This window comes from Desmodus rotundus, chromosome 7 (genome assembly GCF_022682495.2).
Source record: "Desmodus rotundus isolate HL8 chromosome 7, HLdesRot8A.1, whole genome shotgun sequence".
In the NCBI taxonomy this organism is placed as follows: Eukaryota; Metazoa; Chordata; class Mammalia; order Chiroptera; family Phyllostomidae; genus Desmodus; species Desmodus rotundus.
The window spans coordinates 4,436,139-4,452,432 of NC_071393.1; the positions used below are offsets into that span (position 1 = coordinate 4,436,139).

General features: G+C 40.9%; 1 protein-coding gene across 2 annotated transcripts in view; it reads left to right on the forward strand.

Moving 5' to 3' along the window:
* The first annotated feature begins 2,567 nt into the window (after positions 1–2,567).
* ATP2A2 (ATPase sarcoplasmic/endoplasmic reticulum Ca2+ transporting 2) overlaps positions 2,568–16,294 on the forward strand; it is a 49,991-nt gene continuing 36,264 nt past the window's right edge. For both annotated transcript variants that reach the window (XM_024566857.4, XM_045200838.3), the window contains exons 1-4: positions 2,568–3,261; positions 3,957–3,974; positions 4,066–4,148; positions 13,524–13,628. In XM_024566857.4, coding sequence (XP_024422625.1) covers positions 3,144–3,261; positions 3,957–3,974; positions 4,066–4,148; positions 13,524–13,628 — 324 coding nt within the window. In that variant the 5' untranslated portion in view covers positions 2,568–3,143. The remainder of the gene's footprint in view (positions 3,262–3,956; positions 3,975–4,065; positions 4,149–13,523; positions 13,629–16,294) is intronic.

Here is a 16,294-nt window from a genome sequence, read left to right on the forward strand (position 1 = left end):
TGTAACTGCAGTCCTTGGTGGGAAATGAAGTGTTTCTAAATGACCCATCCTTACTTTGTTTAACCTTGTTAACAAGAAGCATGTGTAGTTCATAAAATACATTGAGCATAAATTTATTTCTACATCAGAGTGACTAGATCGTTCTGCCTTTCAGAGGCCAGGTTTATGCTAAATTTTGGCAACTTATAAACAGCATGTTTCAGAGACACAACAGGTTGAGGAATCAAGTGTATGATTGGTGTGTGATGTGCAAAGGGCCCACCTCAGGTCAAAAATCAGTCAGTTTATGGGAGTATGCCAACCTTCAATAAAGAGATTGCAAAGAACATTCTAGGAGGGTGATGACAATGTGTAACAGTAGTGATGTGAACATACGCAGTGCTTATCCCTAGCTCTGCATTCCTGGGAGGCAGGCAGTTCCGAGGCCTGCCTGTTGATTTCACAAATTTGAAATCAATGAACTTTAGTTCAGCAAAAATTTGCTGAGGCCCTGCCATGGCAGGCCCTTTGCGAGTCCCTGACAGTTCAGGGATGGTGGGACTCTTTCACTCTCTCAAACAGTAGGCATTCAATTAAATGTGGAGTGTATACCGGGGTCTGTGCTGCATTCTGAGGTTGGAGAAGCTAGAGAAGCCCATGTTCTCACAAAGCTTATATCCTAGTAGGGGGAGGCAGACAGGAAACAGCTAAACAAAAATATGATGTCAGGCATAAGTGCTGTGAAGAAAACAAAACAACGTGATAGCGAGGAAGGGTGACAGGGTAGGTAGCTAGTCAGTCGAGGTGACATGTGAGCTGAGATCTGAACGAGAGGGAACCAGGCACTCGAAGATCTGGGGACGAGCATCCAATACGAAAGCTGAGGTCGGAAACCCCTCTAGAAGCTCAAAATCACACCAGAGATGCTTACAACCCCAAGCAGAGACGGCGTCCTGGAACAGAGACCCAAACTCCAACACCCAAGGTTCAATAATTTGCAGGCTGAGGAGGGTTAATCTCCCGCCTGCAGTTTTTCCTTCGCTGCTGAAACAGTTGAGGAAGAATTGCGAAGAAATGGCGTAGACCTGATGGATCTCAGAGAGGAGAGAGCCACCAGCCCTCCAGCACCACGCCCCCACCATGCTGTTGTCCCTGTCCCTCCTGGAGGAGGCTCCCATCCTGTGACCCAACCAGTTTCCACCTCCCTACTCTTACTGCATTGCCCTACGCTGGACTTTTTGTTTGTTTGTTTCGTGTAGGGTTTTGTTGGTCCTTTTCCAAGTATCAATCAAAACTGCATGCCAGCCTCCACTCCTTGGAAATAATTAAATGAAGTGACGTGCCTGATTTTTTCAGCAGGGTAATAATGCACTGTGATTTGCATCTGCTAAAGGCATTTATCTTAAGTCCTGAGGCTGAGCCATCTGGGGCAGCTGAGGTGATTTTTGCTCGGCTTTGGCACCTGTGGATGGTACACTATTGCCAAACACAAAAGATGGACTAAAGGCTTCATTCTGCGACACACTCCCTTAAGCAAGCTGCTCTTTGTGATGCCAATATGTTCACCCTTTGTTCATGAATTCAACTGCAAAGGCCCCTTCCCCTATTAACTAGTCTAACGCCTTTATATTGCAAAATTCCCTTTATCTTGCTGTCACCTAGGTTTTGTACACATTTCGGGAATTTAAGAATATGCTTTGAATTAAAGTCCCTTTTTCGCCTATTGATGAAAGTGCGAGACTAGAAAATAGCCTTGATTTAAATGCCTAAGCGAAGACCTTCTAGCACAAATCTGGCTGATATTTAGCAGGCACAGTGGCGTAACCTGTGTCTTCTATGCAGACGCGTATCAAAGGTCGTGTGGGCTCTTAAAAATAAAGCAAAACCTCCTCCTTCCTCCACCCAGAGTGGGATTTCCTCAGTCAGGGAGCAGAACCCGATGGGGAAGGGTGGTATTTGCGTGCGTTGGAGGTCTCGACTCGGGGTGTGGGATGCGGTGTTCCGGAGGAGACAGATGAGGGATTTTGGCCGTGAGGGACGTGAACTGCGGAATTCCTCCCCTCTATTCCTGAGGCGGGGAGGCTCTGAAGGAGACATCAGGATGCAGAATGCGGCCCTGGAAGCGGAGGGCGAGGGGGCAAACCAAGGACACCAACCCGAACGTGCTTCGGGAAACCCTGCGAGGACCACGTTCCCGGGCACTCTGGCCCGAGGCCGACCCTGAAGGGCAGGCAGTGCCCTCGGAGCAGCGAGCGCAGGCAGCCCACCGTGAGCCCTCCACCACCCAGGATTCTGGTTCTTTGGGTAGGTGAGGAATGGAAAACCGTACCGGCAGGGAGCGGACGGGACTGAAGCTCGCCCAGCGCGGCACACAGTACGAGCGCCGGGCTAGGCAGCCTGGATCCGGGTTCCCGGGGGCGGTGCGCGGAAAGGGGCGGGGCCTGCGTGGCAGCGTGGGCGGGAGCGCGCTGGCGGGAGGGAGCCGGGACGAGGGGGCGGGGCTGCGCCGCCCGCGCCGCGCTGGGCCTTCTCGGCCAATGAGCGGCGTCCACATGCCGCGGCGGCGGCGAGAGGGGAGGTAGCGGCGGATAAATGCTATTAGAGCAGCCGCCGCGGAGCCGTCCCCGACGCCACCTCCTTGTCCTCCGCTGCAGTTTCCTCCGCCGCTGTCGGGGGTGCGGAGCTGAGGGAACCGGGCGAGCGCGCCGCGCACCACCCGGTCGGCTAGCTGCCCTCGCTCCGTCCAGCCCTCAGGGGTCGTCCAGGCGCCCCCTCCTCCAATCCGGGCGGGGCCGCGAATCACCTTAGGAGAGCTGGGAGGGGGCTCGGGGGCTGCGGCCTGTGGTGAGGACCGGCTGTTGAGGGCGAAGGAGGCCCTCTCTTCGGAGGAGGAGAGGGAGGGTCGCGATCCCCCCGCCCCACCGCCCAGCTGAGCCAGGGGAGGGCACCGCGGCGAGGGCCGGGCAGCGAGAGGGGCGGTTGTCTTGCGGGAGGGGGCGCGGGGTGATTCAGCGCCCCGCGAGGCGGAAGCGGCCGGAGAAGGAGGGGGAGACGCCAGTCCGCGCCTGGGCGCCCGGGGTGGCACGAGCCCGCGGTTTGACTGCGAAGCGGAGGCGAGGAGGCCGCGGGGACGGGGAGGCGAGGCCGGCCGGGTCCCCGCAGCCATGGAGAACGCGCACACAAAGACGGTGGAGGAGGTGCTGGGTCACTTCGGTGTTAACGAGAGCACGGGGCTGAGCCTGGAACAGGTCAAGAAGCTCAAGGAGAGATGGGGCTCCAACGGTAGGTGGCCGGCGCCGGGGCTGCAGGGACCCCGCGCGGCCGGGCGCGGGCCCGAGAGCCAAGGAAGATGGCTGACCGGGCCCCACCTCGTGGGTCTCGGCTCCGCGCCCGCCGAGGGCTGCGGGCGGCTGGTGGAGCCCCCGCGCCGGCCCTGAGGGAGAAGGGCTGCAGGCGCGGGGGCCGGGTCTGCGCCTCCTGTCGACCTCCTCGCAGCTTGAGCCCTTGACCTTCCACGCACGCAGCCAGATCCACGGCTAGTCACCAGCAGCAGCCAGCCCAGCAGAGGGAGGGACGAGTCTCCTGCAGCTGGGTTGAGCCCTTCGAGTCATTTTCTCTTCTCCAGCCGGCTTATGAGGCGTCGTAGTGATTGAGAATGCCTCTGACCGTTCTTGTACACACATCTGGCAGAAGTGATGACATAGCTGAAATGACTCGTTTCAGGATCCCTGTTTAGGTGGCGATGAGATTTTACGCTTTGGGGTAGATCTAAGGCCATTGGTTACACCAAGTATTGCATATTTTCCTGGGGTACCATTTTAGTGTGGTTTTCATTAAAAATGGTTGAATGTACATATGCCTTCGTATGTCTTTCAAAGACAGTGATAATTTTTAGCAGTTCCTCTTAGGTAATGCTAAAATGTTTTTTTTCCCCCTTCCTCTCGACATGCTGTCTGGCGAATTTCTACATATTACAGAATTACCTGCTGAAGAAGGTAAGTAATGTTAAAATGTTTCCTTCCCTGCTCCTTTGTGTGCTGCTGTTAAGATGACATTTACAACAAATACGATATTTGTTTCTACCAGGAAAAACCTTGCTGGAACTTGTGATTGAACAGTTTGAAGACTTACTAGTTAGAATTTTATTGCTGGCAGCATGCATATCTTTTGTAAGTATAAAGCAATTCATTTTCTCTCTCTAAAAAAATGAGAATATTCCATAGAAGAAAAACCAGAGAATAAATGAAGTCTATTGGGTGAGAACGTTATATTGGAGATTTAATTAGTGTCTCCATGAATTTCTTAAAACCCAGGTATTTTTAAATTACAGACAAAACACTTGAAGCCGTTTGTGAACAGAAAATAAACGGATGTCTGACATGTACAGTGCAGTTAGAAATTATTCTCTAATGTGGCAAGGTCATATAAGTTCTTGGGCTTTATCAGCTTTTAATCTCAAAAAGTTCTTCATTGGAAGGTCTTTTCTTTTCGGGGTTCTTCCGTTGTGTAAAATCATACTGAGATGATGCTGGGCTCTTTACATAGTCTGTAAATAGAACTCACAGAAGGAATATTCCAGTTGCTCTCCTGTCCTGGTAATGGCAAGGTGACAGTTGTTTCTGACAGTGACAAGAATGATGACGGTAGTGATGGCACCACTGTTGACCAAATTTGGTCACTGACCTTTAGGGTGGCATATTTATCTAAATTGGACCCTTGTCTTGAGTGACTCCTAGGTAAAGAGAACAAGGTTCAGTACAGTTGGTTCTAGATCTTTAAAGAAAAAAGAAAACCCATAATGTTTTTTCTTGTTCTGCATGTGCTCACCCGCTTGAGTCCTGTATGGTTGCTAAGGAACTGGTGAAATGCAAAGAACTTCAACAGAAGAAAAGGGGTGGGGGTTGGTGAGGATATTTCTAGGTTACTAACATTTTTTTCTGTTCAATATTAATTTTTTATTGCATTTTTTTCTTGGGCAGTGGACTTGGTAGTTTTCCTAAAAATGGTCACGAATAGGACACATGTTCCTAAGCCTAAGAGCATGAGATGCCTTTTGTTCTTCACGTATTTTGTGCTTATAAAACACTATGATGGTGCGTGAAATTCACCCATTGCTGTACTCCTTTTAATGTTCACAAAATTGACACAGCTTCAGGGTTTCACTTCTGTGTGTGTGTATGTACGTGGGCCCCAGGGATTTACCTTAGTCTTTATGACAACCGTAACACAGAGGGCCATTTTGAGAACTAAATAAAGGAAGTAGTGGACATTAATTTGAGTGAAGGGAAAAAATGGAATGAGTTGAGCTTTTTTTGGAGTAATCTATTCACAAATTCTGCCATGAGATTTTAATATCACACCACATTAGCCAAGTGATGTGTAGCCATTAATCAGTCCTCTTTTCAATGGTTTTCATTGAAGAAAATTGAATGCTGTATCAAACTATTCAACATCCTGAATTCAGTCATCCATATCTTTTAGATGCCTGCTTAATTTAACTCTTCAATCCCCCATCCCTCCAGTAAATGGCTGCTGCTTTAACCAGTTAGGACAATAGGATAAAGGAGTAAGTTTGTTTGGAGTAACTAACTTTAATATATTGTCATGGGCCAAAAAATTGTATATTTATGCTAGGGTAATATTTATATTTAAGTTGGCTACATAATTTTGCAATAGTCTCAGTTTGATAGTTAAAATACTGGGGTTCAATAAAGTCATCAGGGACCTCTTAGAAGTTGATCAACTGGTGTTAACAAGCCGGAGATAAAATACATTCTTCTTGAGTTTTTCTGCATGTGTAACTCAAGGCACTGTTGTAACATCAGTGGCGTTATTTCCAATAAACAAGCTATTGACTATTTGGGTTATATAGTCTCTCGAGTGATCAGTTTGCATGACTGTATTAACATTCTGAAGTAATGATGTGTGTGATTTCTACTTTGAAGTAAGTTGTTTATAGTTCCTAGGCATTTTCAAATGGGTTTTAAAATAAATACTTTAATTTTGTTGTAAGGTAGCATGTTGGGTTTTTGTAGCTTTGTAGAGCTGTGTTTTGAAGGTGAAATTTGAGTTACCTTTGGGTAACTACTCGCCATTATTGCTCAGGAAATGAACTATGCTACATTTTTATTTTATGGGTTGCTATGCAAAAACAAAAACCAAAAAAAAAGCCGTGTTTAGGAGGTATTGGTACTTAGTTTGCTTTGATTTGTTTGATTAAGAAATTGCAGGTATAAAACCTGTTGGTTGATTTTTTTCACATGCAGTTGGCACTACTGCTACATCCTACTCGACCTTTCCTTTATTTCTTTATCTTTCAAAAGAGCACTGAGTCTTTTGTGGTAGTCAGTTTATTCCTATTTAATAGGGAAAACTGGTGGATTATTCGTGTCCTTTTGGAGAAGTGAATAGGTAGTTCTATATATATATATGGTAATTATCAGGTTCTGCTCAAGTTAAAAAGAAATATTAGGCTTTAGTGATTTATTTTAAATATCAAACTAGGTAGTAAACTGTTAACCACAGTTAATATTTTGCTGTGGCAGAAAGTAGAAAACTATTAATGTTTTACACTTGTGACCTGTAGGGATAGTTTAATTAACTTCTAATATTCATCAAAATGGTTTACTTTAAAGGTCACTTGGATTGGAAGAAGTGAGCTATATATCTCCCATTGCATATGAAATAACTTAGAAATTCCTTAATTTTAACATTCAGGACCTTCTATCCTTTCATTTTGCCTTTCTCTCTCTTGTCACCAACTCTTTGCTATTCATAGAACACATATGGTTGCTTACCTGGAATTCTCCTCCTCTCCTTCACTACTTCATTAGGTATTGGGTTGGCCAAAAAGTCCTTTTAGTTTTTTCTGTAAAATACAACACACATTCTGTATTTTCACTAATAATTTTATTGACTTGGATATTTTGAGTATGTCGGCAATCTCCCGACATATTGGCCTCTAGTGAGTAGAGGCCAGGGGTGCCGCTGACACGTCTGAACATCTTCCAATGCATAAGACAGCCCCACAGCAAAGGATTATTTGGTCAGCGTGTCAATAGTACCAAGAAACTTTGCAAATCACTTTTGATAAGTTTGATCAGTCACAGCACCTTCTCCATGCACTGCACAAATCTTGTTTTACCTTTCTTGAAATAATAAAGCATAATATGCCAAAAGTGTTATGCATTTTATTCCATTTTCAATATTAAAATGGTTGCACAAAAATTCTGTCTCTTTTTTTTTTTAATGCACTCTGGTATGACAGCTGTCACAATACAATCTAAAAAATTGTTTTGAATGAAGTTAAAGATAGCTAAGCACTACTAGAGCCATCGTATGGAAAAAAACTAAATGAACTTTTTTGCCAACCCAGTATTTATTTAATACTTGGTACGTGGCACAGACACTGAGGGAAGAGTATCAAACAAAGTAGAAAAAGACTCTTAACTGGAGCTGACATTCTAGTAGAGTCATAGTAAAATATATCAGTATAATAGTCTGTTGATAGTGATAGTGCTGTGAAGAGAAATTAAGTGGAGGAGATACAATTTCAAATGGGGTGGTCAGGAGATGCCTCCAAGAAGGTGACATTTGAGAAGAGACACGAAGGAAGTGAGCGGGAGGGCCATGTATATATATGCCTCATATATCTGAATCATGAAGTCCTCTATGGTAACACAATTCGCATTAAGCTTTTCTACCCTCCACCTCCGTTTCCCCAGCTCAGCTAGTTCGATCAACACTAAAATGCTAACAGAACTTTCTTAAACCACAGCGTTTCTCAACTTTTCACTTACTTTTGAATAATTGTCTTTTCTTTCTACTGGACCCTTTAAAGGGATTCTTAACTGCTTTTAGAGCCTAGATTATTACTTTGGATAAAACAAATATGTATTTGGATGAGCTTGTGTTGAAAGCATTTTCAGAATATTTAAGGTCAGTAATTTGTGGTTTTCTCAGAACAATATAGAAGTGTTTGATATTGTATTAATGTAGTGATTTTAAATTTTTTTTGTTTTCTTTTAATTATTTTTTTAAAAAGAGAGGAAACAGGCAGTTTATTTAGAGCATTTCTTTAAAATATTGTTTGAAAGGTGAAAGTATTGCCCTGACTGGTGTGGTTCGGTGGATTGAGTGCCAGCCTGCGTGGACCAAGGGGTTGCTGGTTCAGTTCCTGGTTGGGGCACATGCCTGGGTTGTAGGCCAGGTCCCTGGTTGGCGGTGTGTGGGAGGCAACCAATTGATGTTTATCTCCCTCTATTTCTTCCTCCTTTTCCCTCTCTCTAAAGGTGAATAAAAGAAATCTTAAAAAAAAAAAAAAGTATGTGTAGTTTTTTGCCTTTTTTCAAAAGATTATAGTCTCAAATCTGAAAACATGGAGGAGTGTTTTCACATAAGGTTTGTGTTAGCATCAGAAAAAAAGTCTGATTCATACTTTTTTAATTTTAAAATTTATTTTAATTTTCTTAAACATTAGGACCTTCTATAATTTAGGTGGATTTGGTGAATACTCATATAGCAAATTCCTTCTGAAGTACATACTTATTGTTGATGCTCAATACATTAAAGGGATTTTCCTTAGGAATTAAAAAAATCTCTAGCTTTTAAGTGTTAAAGAATCCCTGAACAGTGTTTTTTTTGTTTGTTTGTAATTTTTGAGTTCTGAGAGTTGAATGAACTCAAAGAGTCTGGATGTTTTGCTGAAATAAATGATAAAGATTTATTCAAGGGTCTTAGGGGTTGAAAAGTGGAAATACAGCTAGGCAATACCCAGAGTGTTCTGAAGAAGAAAGAAAAGCTAAGAGTTCTTATAGTAAAAAAGACATTCTTAAGATTTAATCCTGCTTTCTGAGCCTCTGGATTGGTCTGTTACACGGTGACCCTCTGGAAGACAGGTGGTATGGATAGGGGATGTCGGATGACTTGGGTATGCAAACATTTTCCTTTCCTTAGTGCTTCAATGGGTAATCAGGACTATCTGGAGGTGTGATGTATATCCAGGCTTTGACATGGGACTGGAAAGTTAAAAAGTTTAAGTTCCTAGGCTAGTTAAAACAAGAATAAAATTGTTTCCTTATGCTTCAAGTTACTTGACTTTAGTTAGTTTAGCAGTTTGGCAGTAGTGACTTCGCTTTATTTCGTTACCCTCTTCCTCATGAGCATAGTCTAGAAGTCTAGGAAGCCCACCTGAACAGGGGCAACTGAGCAGCTCCATTGCAGCTAAGAAGCGAGCTCTTAGGCACTTGCTTTTTAAACTAACAGTGTTTTCAACACCAATAATGATGGTTAACATTTATTGTACACTTGTCAGAGCTTTGGATGAATAATTTTATTTACTCCCCCATGAACTTCTAAGGGAAGGTTTTACTACTATTTCCAGAACCATAGAACCATCTCAAAATGGTCCTGATCTTGTTTTACAATATATGGAGTAGCTTTTTAGACACCAGACAAAAACTGCCTAATTCATACTTTTTTTAAAAAAAAGTTTTATTTCTTTTTAGAGAGGGGAAGTGAGGGAGAAAAAGGGAGAGAAACATTGATGTGTGAGAGAAACATCAGTTGGTTGCCTCTTACATGTCCCCAACTGGGAACCTGGCCCACAACCCAAGCATGTGCCATGTCTGGGATTCAAACCTGTGGCCTCTCAGTCCGCAGCCAGTGCTCAGTCCACTGAGCCATACCAGCTAGAGCCATACTTTTTTTTTTTTTTTTTTTTAATGGCTGAAAGAATTATTGTTTTTTACCCCAGTAAATTACCATAACACTTATTGATGATAGTTTCTTCATTCTTGTGAAGTGTTTAATTTCCACTTTCTCTCTTAAAATTTTTTTGATGTAAATTTCTTCATTTAATCAAACAAGTGAGAGTCCCCAAAGGCATTTCAAGTTTCCGAGTATACAAAGAGGAATACAGACCCATGCCCTCCATCTCAAAAATGTGCTCGTGATCTCTCATTTTCTTGTAATGGTCTTATTAAGAGTTCAGCATGTTATCCAACATGAAAGATAACTGCTGGTTCACAGTACCACGACTGTCTCCCAGTTTACACCAGCATGTGACTTTTTACCTTGGATTGAAATTTATCTGTTAAACTCAGCTCTCCAGCATCTTTCGGCTCTCCTGTTAGAAATTACTGTGCTATACAGAGATCAGTCTCACAGGTAACAATTAGAAGACACTGTATCTTACCCTATTTAAGCAGTTTAAACTATAGTTGAACATTCATTGCAAGTGGTTACTTTGAATAGATTGGCAGGTTTGAAACTTTGAGCTTGGTGGATAATGAAAGCCCCAGAAGACATGTAATGTTACTGTGTTTAAACAGCGCAAAGCAAAGGGAATAAACTCTTGATACCTAAAATTATACTGCAGTAGCCTTTTCGTCCACTTTCCTTTGATGCTGCTGATGTAGTTGGTTGTCTTTTTTTTGCTATCTTAATGTTTAAGTTCATATACTGCCACTGAGAGTCGCATATCTTAGAGGTTGTGTGAGGTTGTTTCATTCATTCATGCATCTATTTAGTAAATATATAGTGAGCATCAACTGTGCATAAGATATCTTCTAGGCCCCTGGGAATGCAACAGTGAACAAAAGGTAATACAAACATAGTTTAACCTAATGTCAGTAAAGATTTTCTGAAACACTTCTCCCTTCCTCCTGTATAAATACATTTTGTATAACTTCTGGTAACCCATAAATGAGAGCTGGCTGTACTATTATGCTAATAAGGCATCTTGCATTTTGGTAATAATGTGTCACTCATCCAGTTTCACTCTCCTTGTCTCTGCCTCTTCCCCATCTTATGGAGTCTTTATTTGTCAGCACCATCTTCCCGCTCACACGAGAGGCTTTCTTTTCAGTACAACACAGCCGTGAAGGACTGCACAGTGTGCTTTGAACATGACTGACTGGACTGCTTCTTACCATTTAATGAAACATGGCTGGTCTTCATTTTGGGCTGTAGCATTTAATTCTTTGGATTATTTGTGGTTTCAAAATAGACTTCTTCTTTTTTTTTTTTTTTTTTAATTCAAGAGATGGGGAGAAACATCAATGTGTGGTTGCCCCTCATGTTCCCCCAACTGGGGACCTGGCCTGCAACCCAGGTATGTGCCCTGACTGGAAAACAGACATTTTTTAAAGTATTCAGGAAATTTTTGGTTGTCAAATTTTAATGGGTTCAGCACCATCCTTCTACCCTAAGAGATTTGCCTACTAGTTTCTTATCAGCACTAAGTAGTATATCTGTAGAACTTTTAATAACTCTGAATGCCTTTGTTTTTACACATAAACATTTAAAGCCATGTAGTGGAAACAAAGGCTAGTGCATTGTACAGAGTAGGATTATTATATTGATAAAACCACTTGTGCAAAGGAACTACACATTTCTTGTAAAGTGGAGGTTTACGCTGATAGTTCTGTCACTGCTTACCTTCATCTTTTCTTTTGCTCCTGCTGTTAGCGGATATTGCTCTTAGGTTGTTCCTCAGGTCTAGCTGCCAAGAGGGAAATTCATATCCGCTTTAACAAGGTGTGAAGTTTATCTTACAGTTGCTAATGCTTCACTGACCTTTTGAAAAGGTCCTAGTTACTCCTCATGTCTAGCAATTTTTTCCCCCCAAGAGCTAATTAAGTTTCTTATTTCTGATATGCTGTCCTTGGCAAGTATTTGGAAGGCTAGTATCAAAGCACCTGTGATCTTGGCATCTGTCAAAACTTAAAACTTTCTAAAGAAGTTTTCATTTTGGCATTAGGCCTGGTTTTAAAACCAGGAATACCCTGTTGAAAGCTTGCAGCTACATTTATATTCATTTTGGTTTTCTGCCTGCCCTGGCTCACTAGCTGTCAGTGGTGATTGGCATCTATCAGGACCTGGTCCTGGTGTCTCCTGGTTTTTTTCCTGTTCATATTGATATTTTTTGTTAATTCATAGTTACCCTCTTTTACTTGGCAAAATTCATTTTGGGCTTTGCCTTAGTCATCTTTCTGCTTGTTTGCTATTTGTGTAAAAGCTCACTTTATCTCCCTGGCCAGGTGGTTCACTTGGTGAAAACATCATCCTGATACCCCAAGGTATTGTGGGTTTGACCCCTGTCAGAACACATGCAAGAAGCAACCAGTGAAAACGTATAACTAAGTGGAACAACAAATCAACGTCTCTTCTCTCTCCCTCCCTCCCCTTCTCTTTCTAAAAGTCAGTAAGTTAAAAAATAAGGAAATGTTTCCTGGTATGTTTAAAAAGCTCACTGTATAGTATTACACTAAGTACATACTCAGATGGCTTCTTTATTGCCCTAAATGATATCTGACTATTAAAAGTATCAAAAATGGTGCTTTTATTGTTTACTAGATAGACCTTTTAAACAAAAGGTTTTATTGTTAAATATGCAAACATTTTTAAGCAATGTTAAAAAACAGGTAAATCTTAGCTCCCAGACTGAATCATTAGATACGTTTAACATCCTTTCTGGATTGACAATTTTCTACAGAAATTGGTTAAAATGTTAACATTATTTTAGGATTCATTGTGGTGGATTCTCTCTTACCTTAGGGTTGCTCAGTGATGAAATACACTGTGGCTCTGTTGTAGCTTTTAAATCTCAACAAAATGATGTTTGTGTGATCTAGAAGTTAATTCTCTGCTCATTTGTCTTGGGGCAATATTCTGTGTCCAGTTATACCATCTTAGACTTACATTATTTCTGAAATGTTGTGCTGCTAAGCTAGATGTCATATGGAAGGTAACCTTCAAAATACATTCCTGATTATGGGACAACCTTGCAGTAATTCTTAGACAGCCTTCAATAAGTAATACCAATGAAAATAAGTGAGGCATTAACAGTTAGTGATCAAGTTATTTTTATTACGAATTTATGCCACAAGATATTATTTGGTATGACTATTACCCTGCCTGATAAAGTTGTTGATGATTACCTTTTACTTTAACAAAATTAAGAGTTGAAGTTTCATTTCTTCTGAGAATTTACATACAAAATGAATGGTATTTATTTCCTTATAAGTACTTTATTTGGATTTTTTAAAAAGATTTTATTTATTTGCCTTTAGAGAGAGGGGAAAGGAGGGAGAAAGAGAGGACGAGAAACATCAATGCTTGAGGGACACATCTATTGGTTGCCTCTCACACACCCCCAACTGGGGACCTGGCCCACAACCCAGGCATGTGCCCTGACCGGGAATCAAACCTGTGACCTTTCACTTCACAGGCCCAAGGGCTGGCGTTCAGTCCATTGAGCCACACCACCCAGGGCAGATTTTAAAATGGAATTATTACATAAAATAAATTAGTTCTTAAGGATATTGTTAAGAAGTTGTATAGCTTCTATTCTCAAGAAATATTTTGAACAAGACATAAGCTGGTCGTTTACGTCATTACATTATGCTGCTATTTGTTTCCAGGGATGGTAAGAAAAGAGATTTTGTGTGTCGTAATTCCTTTAGTGCCAGCCACTTTTGTTACAGAGTGGCACTAAGCCTAGAAACACATTACAGTTCTAACACATGCCATTTCTTTTTTAGGTTTTGGCTTGGTTTGAAGAAGGTGAAGAAACAATTACAGCCTTTGTAGAGCCCTTTGTTATTTTACTTATATTGGTAGCCAATGCAATTGTGGGCGTATGGCAGGTAAGCAAAAAATCCTGTAGTGCTAAGTTTTAGTAATTTATGTGACTTAAACTGTGTTCATCTTTCTGTTGTCTGTTTTTCCTGATGTCTTGACTAAAATATCTCTGTAACATCCAGAATATGTGTGTATTTTATACATTAGTACAGATCTCTCATGCATATATACTTTGCTCATGGTGGCATGGAGTTAAGAACAGTGGATGAGACAAGCTACTTAAGAAAAAACAAAATTAAGAATGAGTATCCTTTTTTTTTTTTTTTTAAGATTTTATTTATTTTATTTTTAGAGGGGAAGGAAGGGAGAAAGAGAGGGAGAGAAACATCAATGTGTGGTTGCCTCTTGTGCGCCCTCTACTGAGGACCTGGCCCAGCAACCCAGGCATGTGCCCTGACTGGGAATCAAACCCGGAACCCTTTGGTTTGCAGGCCAGTGCTCAGTCCACTGAACCACACCAGCCAGGGCCAGTATCTGTCTTTATATTTGCTCACTGTTTCTTGTGAAAAACTTAATAAACTCAAAGTCATTTTTATTCTCTTTGGATTTTTTTTTTTTTTTTTTTTTGGAATTGGGCAGTTAGCTAAAGCTAAATTTAAAAATTTCATAAAAACAGTATTTATAAAAATTATTTAAAACTTAAATCGTTTTCCTTTCAGAACAAAGTCCTGGCTATTTTCCTTCAGTTACCCAACCCTTTCTTACTTCACAGAATAGAAACTAATTTTACTTCAGAAACAAAATGGGATTTCTTCCTTCAGTTCCCCCACCCTCCCAACTCACATAATTGTTCTTCCGCACATACATAATTTGAGGACTTTAACTTTTCTAGGAGTGTTTATTGATTGTTTGATTTTTTTTTTAATTACATATATTTTAACAGACTCTGACACTGATACTTTAAATTCATGTAAGTATTGATCTTTTAGTTTTTGGGTGGATATAGTTATCTTCTTGAGGACTAAATAAAATAGAGTGCATCTGTTATTCTGAAAGTGTAAACTTCTGATCTTACTAATAAACATGCTGATCTTTATGTGATGGGCTCATGTGGAAAGATGGCCTACATGGAAAATTTTAATTGTGCTATGTTCCTTATTTTTTTAATTGTTTATGTTTAAGTTTAAATGATCCTCTTATAAATTAGGCAAAAAAGAAACATTACACAGCATTAGATTGCCCTTCTCAAGCTAATTGTATGTATTTTTTATGGAATAATTTATTCTAGTTTTATGGTAGATACTTCATGTACATTCCCAGTTCATCCTCACAGTGATCTTACAAGGCAGATGATATTCCCATTTGACAGATGTGACATTGAAGTTCATAGTGATTAAGTGACTTACCAAAGGCCATACACGTAGCACATAGAGTATCTGGAATTTGAATCCAGACCCAGGCTGATAGGAAGTCTAAAGTAAAACTTCACATCAGTTTTCATGGAACTTTTGTATTTGTCTTAGTTTAAAAAGAGAATTAACATTCTTAGGTCTTAATTTCATTTACACAGAATACACAGTGGTATGGGCAATACCAGAGGGTTATTGCCTTTTGGAAGTAAGGAAAGTTACAATTCTAGAATAAAGTAGTATTGGGAGGTAGGGGTAGGCACATATTTCTGACCAGTGACACTAAGGCAGGCTTCTTAAAGGAGGTGACAAGCGTTTGAGAACTATTGAGAAGTAGTTTTGTGGGTGGAGGCTGGAGAGAATACTCCAGAGAGGGAGTGGTGTAAGCAGAAAGGTACAAAGTGTGTTTGGGGAGTGACATTTAGATCAATTTAGGTTTGAGTGGAACACGTGGGATTTGCAAACTTCTAGAACAGAGAAAGTCTTCTAAGTTATCCTTTTGTTTGTAATAAGTTAGGTATATTTTCATTTCCTCAAATTGAACTGTTTTTGATGGAACCTATTTATTTAAATCTATGATCATAAGCTTCCCTTTCTGACCTCTACACTCTTAATATTCCTTTTGATACTTTGAGTTGAGGCGAGCCTTTCTGAGTAATTTTTTTAATTGGTATCTTTGTTCTCGGTGTCTGAGATAATTTATCTTTTAAGTTTATGCTTCTAAGTTAAATGTATGTGTGCTAGTTTTTAGTAGGAGCAAAATACAGTGCTCCTGGGATGTCTCCTTAACTTTGAGTGGTCCAGTTGAACTCCACCTGACATGACCTTGATGAGGGAGCAAAGGAAGTAACTGCCACAGCTCATAAATTTAGGGGGGAAATTTTTTTGTGGAAATACTAGTTTTGAATTTGACTGTAATCAAATTCTGAGCATGGTTGCTGTTCCTTTTATAATATCAGTAACATTTGAACTTAATCTGAAGGACCGTTTAGCAGTGAGTGATTAATTAGGGTTAAGTATTCTAACGTCTGTTAATTATAAAGCAGTACAGATACACTCATCCTTTAAGCAGATCTGATACAGGATTGAAATAATGAATTTCAAACTTTAGTGCTTCCTTTTTCAGAGATGCATACGTGAAATGTGACACGTGCATGCTGTTAGCTTTCAGTGTTGTGTCACCTAAATTCTCAGGTTTAAGGGTTTTTCACAACAGACCATAATTCTTTCAGCAAGTTGTGAAAAGTAAGATTGCATAGGATTGAGCATACATTCCGTCCAAGTAAAGGTTAAATTTGAAAAGCTTTAGATCGGAGGGCCAA